The sequence below is a fragment of the Mauremys reevesii genome, linkage group 10 (genome assembly GCF_016161935.1).
Source record: "Mauremys reevesii isolate NIE-2019 linkage group 10, ASM1616193v1, whole genome shotgun sequence".
Taxonomy (NCBI): domain Eukaryota; kingdom Metazoa; phylum Chordata; order Testudines; family Geoemydidae; genus Mauremys; species Mauremys reevesii.
Genome location: NC_052632.1, coordinates 51,068,673 through 51,081,496, shown reverse-complemented (window position 1 = coordinate 51,081,496; position 12,824 = coordinate 51,068,673). Strand labels below are relative to the sequence as shown.

The 12,824-nt window shown below is 51.7% G+C and overlaps 1 protein-coding gene across 3 annotated transcripts in view; it reads left to right on the top strand.

Annotated features, from left to right (window-relative positions):
• Positions 1-12,824, top strand: part of XPO6 (exportin 6) — a 113,231-nt gene that overhangs the window by 82,394 nt on the left and 18,013 nt on the right. For all 3 annotated transcript variants that reach the window (XM_039491378.1, XM_039491377.1, XM_039491376.1), the window contains 4 exons: positions 8,819-8,963; positions 9,543-9,689; positions 11,071-11,260; positions 12,485-12,640. In XM_039491378.1, the coding sequence (XP_039347312.1) occupies positions 8,819-8,963; positions 9,543-9,689; positions 11,071-11,260; positions 12,485-12,640 (638 nt within the window). The remainder of the gene's footprint in view (positions 1-8,818; positions 8,964-9,542; positions 9,690-11,070; positions 11,261-12,484; positions 12,641-12,824) is intronic.

Genomic DNA, 12,824 nt, shown 5'->3' with positions numbered 1-12,824 from the left:
CAAGTTAAAACTTGAAAATAGCATTGAGACGCCACATTTAAAATAGAATACCACTTTAATGGTCTTCATCTCTCCATTATGCTCTGTTGAATATGCCTTTTTCTGCCAGCTGACCTTGTGAGCAGGGTTTAAACATGTCCTTTTGAAAAGTTTCTTTTGATTTGTGATTGCATATACTGTATATCAAACTTCTGAGATTCCATGCTGGTAATTGGTTTTATCACTTAGTCCCCTGAGTCTCTCTGCTATTAATCCAAACTGCTTACATTAGGTTCAAACTAAGCTTAACTTTTTCATGTTAAATAGCTCTATTGTCCCTTTCTCATAACAGCCCTACCAGGCTGGAATTCTTCTGGATTTGTTGGCCTGTTTTCGTTCACTTGCTATCAATAAATCCTATCCTCCTGTCAGTCAAAGCAGAAATCCATATTGCCCTAGTCTAACATCAGTTTCAGACACGTGATTATTTCATTCTGTTACTGACGTTGTGTAGTTTTCACCTCCATCTTCTTTCCCTCAGCACTATCAGTAAGGATCATTCTTCTTCGAGTGATTGCTCCTATCCATTCCATGTAGGTGTGCGCGCCGCGCGTGCACGGCTCTTCGGAACATTTTTAGCCTAGCAACTCCGGCGGGCCGGCTGGCGCCCCCTGGAGTGGCGCCGCCATGGCGGCGGATATATACCCCAGCCGGCCCGTCCGCTCCTCAGTTCCTTCTTTCCGCCCGTGACGGCTAGTAGGAACAGTGGAGTGATCTGCTTTCCTCCACAGCCTTAGCGTTCTCCGTTAGTTAGTGTATATAGTTGTTAAATTTTGTTAATAGTTCTATAATTAGTGTTTACAATAGTCATTAGGGAATTAGAGGGGTTAGCCCTCTTCTTCCGCCCCGGTGCGGGCTTATGCCCGGACCGGCGGGTTTCAAGCCCTGCGTGGCTTGCCAGCGGTCTATGCCGGTGAGTGACCCGCACGACTCCTGCCTCCGCTGTCTGGGAGAGTCGCACCGGTCGGACAAGTGCCCCATCTGCGTCGCTTTCAGGCCTCGCACGAGGAAGGAGCGGGACTCACGGTTGAAACAACTCCTCATGGAGTCGGCCCTCCAACCTCCGGCACCAGCACCGGCGGCGCCAAAGACTGCCTCGGCTAGCAGCGCGCCGACCGCACCCAGCCGCCCCGGTGCCGAGGATGCATCTCGGCACCCGGCACCGAAGACCCGGCACCGCTCCATCTCCCCGGGAAAGAAGCGCAAAGTGCCGAAGACGGTCTCTGATAAGCAAAAGAGACCGTTAGCCCAGCCGCCTCCGACTGTAACGGTGCAGGCTGAGGCTGTGCACAAAACGTGCACCGTGCTGTCGACTCCGGCGCCGCAAGGCCCGTCGAGTCCGGCACCGCCCAGCTCCCCGGTACCTACCGAGGAGGAGCTGAGGTTGCCGTCCACGCCCGAGTCGTTCGCGACGGCAAGACATTTAATTGACATTACCGCTGATACAAGCGCTCAGCTGCCGGTGCCACCGGTGCAGACTCTCAAATCTATTGGGAAGCCACTTATGATGCGCCCCCCGTCCCCGGGCGTCCGAGCTGATCGCAGCACCGCCGCCAGATCTCGGTCCCGATCTCGCTCACGGCACCGCTCTCCACCGCACCGGGCACGACGATCCACGTCAAGACGACGCTCCCCATCTCCTCGCCGGTCGCAGTCGCGGTACCGGTCGCACTCCCGGCGACGTTCCAAGTCCCGGTCGCCGAGTCGCCGGCACCGTACCAGGTCCAGCTCCAGGCACCGCGAGAGGCGTCGAGAGTCACGTAGTCGCTCTAGGCGCCGCCGCACGCGGTCCAGATCCTCATCCCGGCGCCGCAGGTCGCGCTCCCGGGGCCAAAGGTCGAGCTCCCAGCACCGCGCCACACGCAGGTCCCGTTCGCCGGCTAGACCACGTGACGACCGGCACCGTCCGTCGGCACCGCGGGGGCACTTTACTCCGGCACCGGACGTCCGCCCGGCCACCGCTTCGGCCCCCCCCTGGCCATCAAGAGAGCCCTCAGTCGCTTCCCCTGGGGGCAGCGCAATTGACTTCCGGGCGGGGTCCCTCCCACCAGAACCTGGACCGCAACAATGGGGATTTTGGGTGCCTTGGGCCGAACATGAACAGGGGCCTCCCCTTCCGCCGCGACAGCCAGGCTCGGTGCGGTCGGTACCGGTAGCCACTGTCAGCAGGCCACCTCCGTCCCCCACTCCACAGGCCGCCGCTCACGGCACGCACTTAGAGCATGAAACGCGGGCACCTATTCCCGCAGACACGGAGCAGGCACCGGAAGAAGTGCTACCGGGTCCTTCCTCATCCTCCTCCCCCGATGAGGCGGTGGCAGGGGCGTCACCGTCGGAGCCTCCGCCGATCGACCTCAAGGCTCACCAGGACCTTCTCAGAAGGGTAGCTAAGGCCATCAACCTACCCGTGGAAGAAGTCCAGGAGGTCGATGACCCCATCACGGACGTGGTGGGGGCGGAGGCCCCCGTGAGGGTAGCGCTCCCCTTCATTCGGACAATACAAAAGAACAATGCCACTATCTGGCAGTCGCCCTCCTCCGTCCCGCCTACAGCGCGCGGAGTTGAGAGGAAGTACTCGGTCCCCCCGAGGGGGTACGAATACCTTTATGTTCACCCAGCTCCGGACTCTCTAGTTGTCCAATCTGTCAATGACCGGGAGCGACACGGACAGCCCGCCGCTGCGCCGAAGTCGAAGGAGTCCAAGCGTATGGACTTGTTAGGCCGAAAAATTTACTCAGCGGGTGGCCTCCAACTCCGCATCGCCAACCAAATGGCCCTGCTCTCAAGATATACATTCAACATCTTGGGCTGCCTAGGGAAATTTGCGGAGCTCACCCCGCAGGATTCCCGCCGAGAATTCTCGGCACTGCTGGAGGAAGGAAAGCTGGCTTCCCGAACCTTAATTAAGGCAGCGGTGGACGCAGCGGACTCGGGGGCCAGGACCATAGCGTCAGGGGTAACCATGCGACGCATTGCATGGCTTCAGTCCTCTACTCTGCCGCCGGAGGTCCAATACACGCTCCAGGACCTTCCTTTTGAGACGCAGGGTCTAGTCTCAGAAAAGACTGATACCCGCATTCAGACCCTAAAGGACGGCAGAGTGGCGATCCGTACATTAGGAATGCACACGCCGGCCACCCAAAGGCGTTCCTTCCGGCATCAACCTTATCGCCCCTTTCAACACAACAGACCTCGCCCGCCTAACAATCGGCGCTCAGCCCCCTTCCGCCGCAGACCATCGGGCGGGCGGCGTAACCAAGCCCAGGGATCGTCCAAGGCCCCTCAGGGCCCAAAGACGGCCTTTTGACGGGACGCCCGAGGGCCGCTCACCTCTCTCCAATCAGGATCCACCCCTTCTGTTTTCCGATCGCCTTTCCCGCTTCCTCCAGGCGTGGTCATCTGTGACATCAGACAGCTGGGTCCTCAGCACTGTCCAATACGGCTACCGCCTACAGTTCATTTCGCCCCCTCCCTCCCACCCATCCTCCCTGTCCCTCTTCAGGGACCCCTCTCACGAGCAAGTCCTCTTACAGGAGGTCCAATCTCTGTTGAGCGTGGGTGCCATCGAGGAGGTGCCTCCCAGCAGGCGAGGCAGGGGATTCTATTCCAGATACTTCCTCATCCCCAAGGCGAAAGGAGGCCTTCGTCCCATCTTAGACCTCCGGGAGCTCAACAGATACTTGTGCAAGCTCAAGTTTCGAATGGTGACCTTGGGGTCCATTATCCCTTCCTTGGATCCGGGAGACTGGTTTGCTGCCCTCGACATGAGGGATGCCTACTTTCATGTGGCAATCTACCCCCCCCACAGACGCTTCCTGCGCTTCATGGTCAACGGAGCTCATTACCAGTTCACAGTGCTCCCCTTCGGCCTCTCCACCGCGCCGAGGGTATTCACCAAGTGCATGGCGGTCGTCGCCGCAGCCCTCCGCCGTCGTCGCATCCACGTCTACCCATATCTCGACGACTGGCTGATTCGGGGCCGCTCCCAAGAGCTGGTGGCGAATCAGGTGACCGAGATTCTACATCTGTTCCGGTCTCTCGGCCTGCTTGTCAACACCGAGAAGTCCCTCTTAGTTCCAGCGCAAAGAGTGGAGTTCATAGGAGCGGTCCTCGACTCCCATCTGGCCAGAGCGTGCCTCCCTCGCACTCGGCACGACACGTTGGCCTCCCTCATTCGGGCACTGCAGGCCTTTCCGACGACAACGGTGCGATCCTGCCTCCGCCTCCTGGGTCACATGGCAGCGTCCACATTTGTGACCGCGCACGCCAGGCTGCGACTTCGCCCATTCCAAATGTGGCTGGCGTCGGTGTACCGCCCTCATCGCGATCCCCTAGACATGGTGGTAACGGTGGCAAAGCCCGCTCTCCAGACGCTCACCTGGTGGCTGGACCCGGAAACGGTCTGCGAGGGAGTTCCGTTCCGCCCGCCTCGCCCGTCAATCACCCTGACGACGGACGCCTCGGCGCTGGGCTGGGGGGCTCACGTAGGAGACCAACACACCCAGGGTCTCTGGTCACCCCAGGAGCTCTCCCTCCATATCAACGTCCGGGAGCTGAGAGCGATCCGCTTAGCTTGTCTCGCCTTTCGGGCTCACCTGCAGAACCGCTGTGTAGCGGTCTACACGGACAACACCACAGCCATGTTTTATGTCAACAAGCAGGGCGGAGCGCGGTCCTCCCCACTTTGCAACGAGGCATTGCTCCTCTGGGATTTCTGCGTAGCCCACTCGATTCGCCTCGAAGCGTTTTTTCTGCCGGGAGCGCAGAACACGTTGGCCGACCGCCTCAGCAGGTCCTTCGCCTCTCACGAGTGGTCCCTTCGCCCAGATGTGGCTTATTCCATCTTCCAGAGGTGGGGCTTTCCCCAGATAGACCTCTTTGCTTCCCGGACCAACCGCAAATGCCACAGGTTCTGCTCCTTCCAAGGTCAAGCTCCAGGCTCCCTCTCAGATGCGTTTCTCCTGTCATGGACAGAGCCTCTTCTCTACGCGTTTCCTCCGTTTCCGCTCGTCCACCGAGTGTTACTCAAGATCCGGAGAGACAGCGCCCGCATCATACTCGTCGCTCCGGCCTGGCCGAGGCAGCACTGGTATACCCTGCTGCTCGAGCTGTCGGTTCGGGAACCCATTCCCCTTCCGCTGTGGCCGGACCTCATAACCCAGGACCTCGGCAGGCTTCGTCACCCGAACCTGCAATCGTTGCATCTTACAGCTTGGTTCCTGAATGGTTAACCGACGCAGAGAGGGATTGCTCCGCAGCGGTGCAGCAAGTGCTGCTCGAAAGCAGGAAACCTTCAACGCGAACTACTTACCTCGCCAAGTGGAAGCGCTTTGCCCTCTGGTGCGACCAGAGAGGTATCAACCCTTTCTCGGCCCCCATCCAGACTGTCCTCAACTACCTTTGGTACCTCAAGGGTCAAGGTCTTGCAATCTCGTCCCTCAGAGTGCACCTGGCAGCGCTGTCAGCATTTCGACCAGCTATAGGAGGTCGCTCGATCTTCTCCAACCCGATGGTATCACGATTCCTTAAAGGGTTAGACCGTCTCTACCCGCAGGTGCGGCCTCCTGCTCCGACATGGGATCTTAACCTGGTCCTCGCCCAGCTCATGGGCCCACCCTTCGAGCCCCTTGCTACTTGCTCTCTCCTCCATCTTACCTGTAAGACGGCCTTCCTCGTGGCGATCACATCCGCCAGACGGGTCTCAGAGCTCCGCGCCCTGACGGCGGGTCCCCCATATACCGTCTTTCACGGGGACAAGGTGCAGCTCCGACCACACCCGGCCTTCCTCCCCAAGGTGGTGTCGCCCTTCCATCTCAACCAGGAGATCTTCCTCCCGGTCTTCTTCCCGAAGCCGCATGCCTCGCCTCGGGAACAGCAGCTGCATACCCTCGACGTCCGCCGAGCACTCGCGTTCTACATCGACCGCACGAAGCCTTTTCGGCGTTCGTCCCAGCTGTTTGTGGCAATAGCTGACCGCATGAAAGGCGAGCCAGTCTCCTCGCAGCAGATTTCTTCCTGGGTGACGTCCTGCATCAGAACGTGTTACGAGCTTGCTCGCGTTCCCCCGTGCCGACTCACCGCACACTCCACGAGGGCACACGCCTCATCGGCCGCTTTCCTGGCCCATGTCCCCATCCAGGACATCTGTAGAGCGGCCACCTGGTCTTCAGTCCATACCTTCGCTTCCCACTACGCGTTGGTGCAGCAGTCTAGAGACGACGCAGCCTTCGGCTCTGCGGTATTACACTCCGCCACGTCTCATTCCGACCCCACCGCCTAGGTAAGGCTTGGGAATCACCTACGTGGAATGGATAGGAGCAATCACTCGAAGAAGAAAAGACGGTTACTCACCTGTAGTAACTGGTGTTCTTCGAGATGTGTTGCTCCTATCCATTCCAATCCCGCCCTCCTTCCCCACTGTCGGAATAGCCGGCAAGAAGGAACTGAGGAGCGGACGGGCCGGCTGGGGTATATATCCGCCGCCATGGCGGCGCCACTCCAGGGGGCGCCAGCCGGCCCGCCGGAGTTGCTAGGCTAAAAATGTTCCGAAGAGCCGTGCACGCGCGGCGCGCACACCTACATGGAATGGATAGGAGCAACACATCTCGAAGAACACCAGTTACTACAGGTGAGTAACCGTCTTTTCTGATCTGTAGCTTTTGACATGGCATTGAGCCTGAAATACAGAGCACTTGAAACAGCAACCCAGCAGTTTTTTTTATAATATGACCTCTTGCTAACTTTCCTGTACCCCTGACGTATGCACAGTGGAGCAATAGCACAAGAGTCGGTTATGCCACCTGTCTCAACACATCTGGTGGGTGCAGGTACTAGGGCAAAGGCAACATTTTAAAGTAACTGCACTCACTGTTGATTGAACTCCCGATTCACGTGCTAATCCCTGGCAAAAATAGTCTAGAGTTAAACTGTAAACACTGAGGGAGGGGAGCAGTTTAAAACAACAAGAAATAAACATTATCTTGGCAATCCAAAATTAAGTTAAACCTAAAAAGGATATTGAAAATCAGCAAGATGTAAACACCTTTCTCTGATTACCTTCCCCCTGTGGACACCCGTTAGCGGGATGGAGGTTTTGATAAAGCCATTCAGTTTGCTAACACAGGCAGCAGAGATCTTACAAATCTGCTCCATGTGCTTTATTTGCAGTGTGCCAGCCATATTGGGTGGAGGGATAGCTCAGTGGTTTGAGCATTGTTCTGCTAAACCCAGAGTTGAGTTCAATCCTTGAGGGGGCCACTTAGTTGGACATTGGTCCTACTTTGAGCAGGGGGTTGGACTAGATACCTCCTGAGGTCCCTTCCAACCCTGATATTCTATGATTCTATGAATGCTGGAGAGTGGGGCTATGGTTTAATGCATAAAATACCTGGCATGCCCATGTGAAGCCCACCACCAGAAGTCCTTGGCATGTAAGCACTCTATTTTTGCTCCAGCTCTCGGTCTTCATAGTTTTACAAACAAGATTTTAAGTCTTGCTACATGACAACTTGCATGTTTTAAATCCTGTAAACTCCTGGGGAATGGAATCTAACCCAGTGTCTTTGGCTGAAAGGTGCAGCAGTTTGACTGCATATAGCTCAGAACAAAAGGTTACTGTAGTTATTTAAAGACTCCCTTCTGTTTAAAAGATGTGGAAATGTGCAGTCTGACTTCCATATTCTGGTTGATAGACCAGTTAGGTTACTGGTCAGTGTTTGGAATCTTTGTTGTTGATATCTGCAACCTTGAAGCTCAGAGTATCGCTTGATTTTCCGTTCTATGGGCAGAGTTAAGGTGGATTGAAAAACTTGAAGTATTTCCAAGCTTTCAAGTGACTTAAGTACAGCCTTCACATTGAATTTTCAGGCTTTGTAATGTTTTGAGGGGTTTTTTTGTATGGACTAGAACTTTCTCAAGGTTGTCCCCTGTAAGTAACTGATAGGTGTTTAGTCTTAAATTTACCTTAAAGTTCCCAGGCTGGCAATTTCCTTAGGTGTCTAAAATATATATATTGAATTGTTCAGTGATGGGAGTCCTGCAGTCTCCAACCTGTGTGGAGCCAGCCCCCAAACTGTCCTGGGAGCAGGGTCTCCTTTCTACCACCAGTCAGGTGGATAGGTACATGGGGATAAGACATGTAAAATGAAACTAGTTGGTTTGGGGAGTGGTCTCTAGACTGCTAGAGGGATACCCATTCCAGGTCTCGTGTCCCTCCCCGTTCTCCCATCTTGACTGCCTGCTGCTTCTTCCCGTCCATCCCTGTTGTGGCTGCTACCACTGAAGCCATGCGGAGTTAGGAACTCTACCGAATTATTCATGTCACCATAAATTGCTTTTATTTCTTCCCACATGCACACTTAATAAAAACCTTTACAAACTAGACTGATATCAGGCCTTATCAGGTGCTTAAATGTGACCATGAGTGTGGTTGCAATCAGACTGAATCAAGCTTGGCCAACTGTTGTGCCAAAGGAAGTTCTGGAAATGTTCCAGAAGTGCAGCCTTCATATTTCTCTCTCTCAAAAAAAAAAGTCTTCTCCAGGTTGCCTTAAAGTTTCCAGAAGTTCTAATGCATGTGTTAAACTTCAGACATGGACAGTTCTGGATATCTTATAATGGGAAAAGCCATTGTCCACCTTAACTCCAAGGAAAAGAGTGCCTCTCTGTAACATGTCATCAGAGCTACTTTACTGCGTTTGAGACTTCTGCCATCCTGTTGTGGTCCTTCTGAAATGCCCTTTATCACATGTTTCTTACAATTGTCTCTCCTTCCTTCCAGCCACGCTCAGTCACTGGCAGCATTGCAGGCTTACTCTCATTGGCTAGCCCAGTTCTACAGTGAAGTTCATCGGCAGAATCCAGAGCAGTTCATCTCTCTAGTCTCCACCGCCCTGGAAGCAATTACTCCACTCATCAGCTCCAAGGTACCTTCATCAAAAAGGGCAAATACTTCTCCGAGAAAGAGGGTAAAACCTGAAATTAACATCCAACTTTCCATGCAGATGCTACTCTTGTCTCTATGCATTTAGCAGGTTGGCCCTCAGGACATGTGAATCTGCAGATGAGAGGTTCTGTTTGTTTGCCTGTGCAATGTATTAGTCTGCTTTCCAAGAACATGGTGAAAAACTTGGTGAGGTGTGAAGGTAGTGTCTTCGAGACAAAAGCTGCCTTAAATAGCATCACAGAAATAAATGACAGCCAATTGCTCAAGAGCTGCCTCTTAAGTAAAGATGGATTAATAAAGGTCTAATTATATTGTGGCTCCTTTAATCTGGGAGTTGAGGAATCTTCACACTCAGTGGTAAGGGGCTGACGTGTGTTCTGATTAAAGGCCACTGAATACTGACTTGTGCTTGAAGGCTAGTTTGTGTGAATGTTCTGTCTGTCAGGTTCAGTGTGCTCTTGAATACCAGTGCTGTGTCCCAGAAAGTCCACTGTCTCTTCTTGACACTGTGTGGGACTGAGTTACTGCAGAGCCTAACAGCACATGCTTTCTTTTTCAGGTGCAAGAGAAGTTGCTGTTGTCTGCGTGCCACTTGCTGGTCTCGTTAGCTACCACAGTGCGGCCAGTGTTCTTGATTAGAATCCCAGCAGTACAGAAAGTTTTCAACAGGATCACAGATACTTCCGCTCAGCGGCTTCCTGATAAGGTGCTGTTTGACTCTAACACAAATGCAGAATGTCAGTTTAATTGGGTGCCCTGAGGAAACAATACCACAGCTTTTACCATCATGGTACATCAATTTCAGGGAAAGAGATGTTACTCCTGGATTTTATAAACATTATGTGCAGCAATCAGAGTGTCTTGGATATGTCCATGATCTTTAATTTTTAGAGTAGAAGTACTAATACTGAGGAAAAGCATAAAATTGAAACTCTCAAATCTCATTAAACAACATCTTAACTTCCTGTAACTTGTACTTGATGTCCTGGCTGTATTATGATGGCAAGAGCTCTGAATTATCTACACTTGATAGTTTTGTCTCTGAACCTCTGCGCTCTAGGGCTGGCTATGACTCATGGGGAGGAATATTTCCATTTAGATTCCTTAGTTTGCATTCCCAGTTTAAATGCTGATTTGTCTTAAGTGGTACTTAAAGGCCCTGGCAGAGATCAGCGTCTCCTTGTGTTGAGGACTGTACAAACCTACTATGCATCTGTCCCAAAGAACTTACAATATAAATAACGAGACAGACAGTAGTTAGGAGCAAGGAAGCGTTATCCTTGGGCTTGTGTACACAGTGCTGTGGACTATAGAAGGGCCAATTGCAGAGCTCACCAAAGCGTTGCAATCTAACTGTCCTGTGTGGACATTACTGGCACAAATTAAAAGATGCCTAGTTTGCATTAATGTACGTCCTCTTTCAAACAGGACTCTGTTAGTGCAAGCTAGATACCTTTTAGGATACATCTACACTGCAGTAAACTGTGGCACACCTGGGTCAGGTGACTCTGGCTAAGGGGCTGTAAAATAGCAAAGGGGAGGAGGATCTCAGAGCCCGGATTGCAGCCTGAGCCCAAACATCTACACTGCCATTTTTAGCCCTGCAGCAGGAGCCCACTGACACAAATGTGCTGCAAGGTTTTTTTTGTTTTTTTTAATTGCAGTATAGACATATCCTTCACGCAGGACAGTTAGATCACAACACTTGGGTGGGCTCTGTAATTCACATCCCTGTAGTCAACGCTGCTGCGCAGTGTAGACAAAGCCCTCATTACTCAGATGCAGAACTGAAGCACAAAGATTGAGTGAATTGCTCCAGGTTATCCAGAGAGTCTGGGAACTGAACCCAGATCTAAGACTGGGTCTAGTGCCTTAATCACAATATTCACCTTCCCCTTCTAGTTTGTAGAGCTGCAAGATTTCAGATGCATGTTGGGCTTAACGTCTCTCTTATTAAACTTAATTTCTTCAATACTTATGCTAGAATCACACTTCCATGTAAACTGAGAGAGGTCTCCCTTAAATGAGGCAATAGCAGGTTCCTTAAAGCTGCGTTGTTTCAAGGCTTAATGTTTCGTTGGTTCCAGGCCCAGGTACTGGTGTGCAGAGCGCTCTCAAATGTGTTGTTGCTGCCATGGCCAAATCTCCCAGAGAGTGAGCAGCAGTGGGCAGTTCGCTCAACCAACCATGCCAGTCTGATCTCTGCCCTCACAAGGGAATACCGCCATCTGAAATCCAGTGCCATCCTGCCACAGAGGAAAGTGCGGCTGGAGGACAGTAAGTGCTCTGTTTCCTGATATGAACCAGCCACCAGGGCAGCAGCTGATAGGGAGTCATTAAGCTGAGTTGTTCCAATAACTGCACTAGCTGGAAAGCCTGTACTCAGACTTATTTGGGAGGCTGAGGTATGAGCAGTTAGATCAAATGACTGTTAATGCGACTGTGCTTCCCACCTTTTCAGTGAGTGTTTTAAAGGGAACTTTTGCTCCAGTGAGTTATCAGTACACTTCTTCACTGCTCTGAGATCAGGATCAAGTTGTCGTTTTTAACCTTCTAGGCAGGAAAGATTACATTATAAAATACTCTAGCTGGTTAATGCAGTAGTTTGGGGGGCTACCATTAGGCTATTATGCTGGAAATCTAGGTTGGCGGTAATGTTCCCAAAGATTTCAGCTGTGAGAAAATAGTAAGGATTTTGTCAAGACTCAGATATAGAGAACCCTTGTTGGGGTCAGGGGGTTGAAATTTCATGTTCTCTGCTAGCTAAAAGGGTTCCTATGCATGTTGCGGGGCTTTAGTTTTGAGGATCATTCTACTAAATATTATAATCTAGGATTCCAAATCACTTACAGCTACAGTACAGACACAAGGTGTTCAAACCTGGCACGTTCTGGAGAGCAGTGGTCTGCTTTATATACGGGACAAGTGTGTGGGGGCTGGGCTGTCTCAATCCTAAAAGGACAGTTGGTACTCATCAGAAAACTGCTGTGCAGCTTGAATTGGCCCAGTGTTTTCTCTCCTCCATTGATATTTACACAGTGCTTGCTTGCAATGTCTTCACTGCTGTTGTCATTGTCATGAGTACTGAATTGACCCAGTGTATCCCATTGTTCCAGCATGTTTATTCTTTGCTTTCTTCTTGTCTGGTGTTACTTTAACTAGCTGTGTGTTTAAATGAGACCACTAATCTGACTTCTCTGTGATCCCATAGTCTCTGCCTCTTAATAGAAGCAGTAACCATTTGGACAAGCAATGTACTTGAACACATGGCTAGGACTAAGCATGTGAGTTGTCTTCAGTGGGCCTGTTTGCTTAAAACTAGGCACACTTTTAAGCACTTTTTGCATTGGGAACTTGAGCTGCTATATAGTCATCTTGTCTGTGGAAAGGCTTCTAGGTTTTGGCCATTGTAGATGTGGATGAGTGATTTCCGCCACCTGGTTAGTTTTCTTGGTATCCCTGGAAAATCTCTCATAACTCTTTCTTCATCTTGATTCGCAGCCAAAGTGATCATTCACCAGACACTTAGTGTCTTAGAAGACATTGTGGAGAGTATCTCTGGAGAGTCTACCAAGTCTCGGCAGATCTGTTATCAGTCACTGCAGGAATCCGTGCAGGTCTCACTAGCCCTCTTCCCAGCTTTCATTCATCAGTCAGGTATAACAATAGGACAAGCTTTAATGCTGTGAGTAGCTCTTATGACCTACTGATAAACGCCCACAGCCCATTCTGATAAAATTAGCTGTGGTGCATAGATTTGTTTGCCCAGGTGGAATGTAAATCAGTACTGGGGGCAGCTGTTTAACTGGGAACTTTTAGGTTAAGCTGCATCTTGGATCAG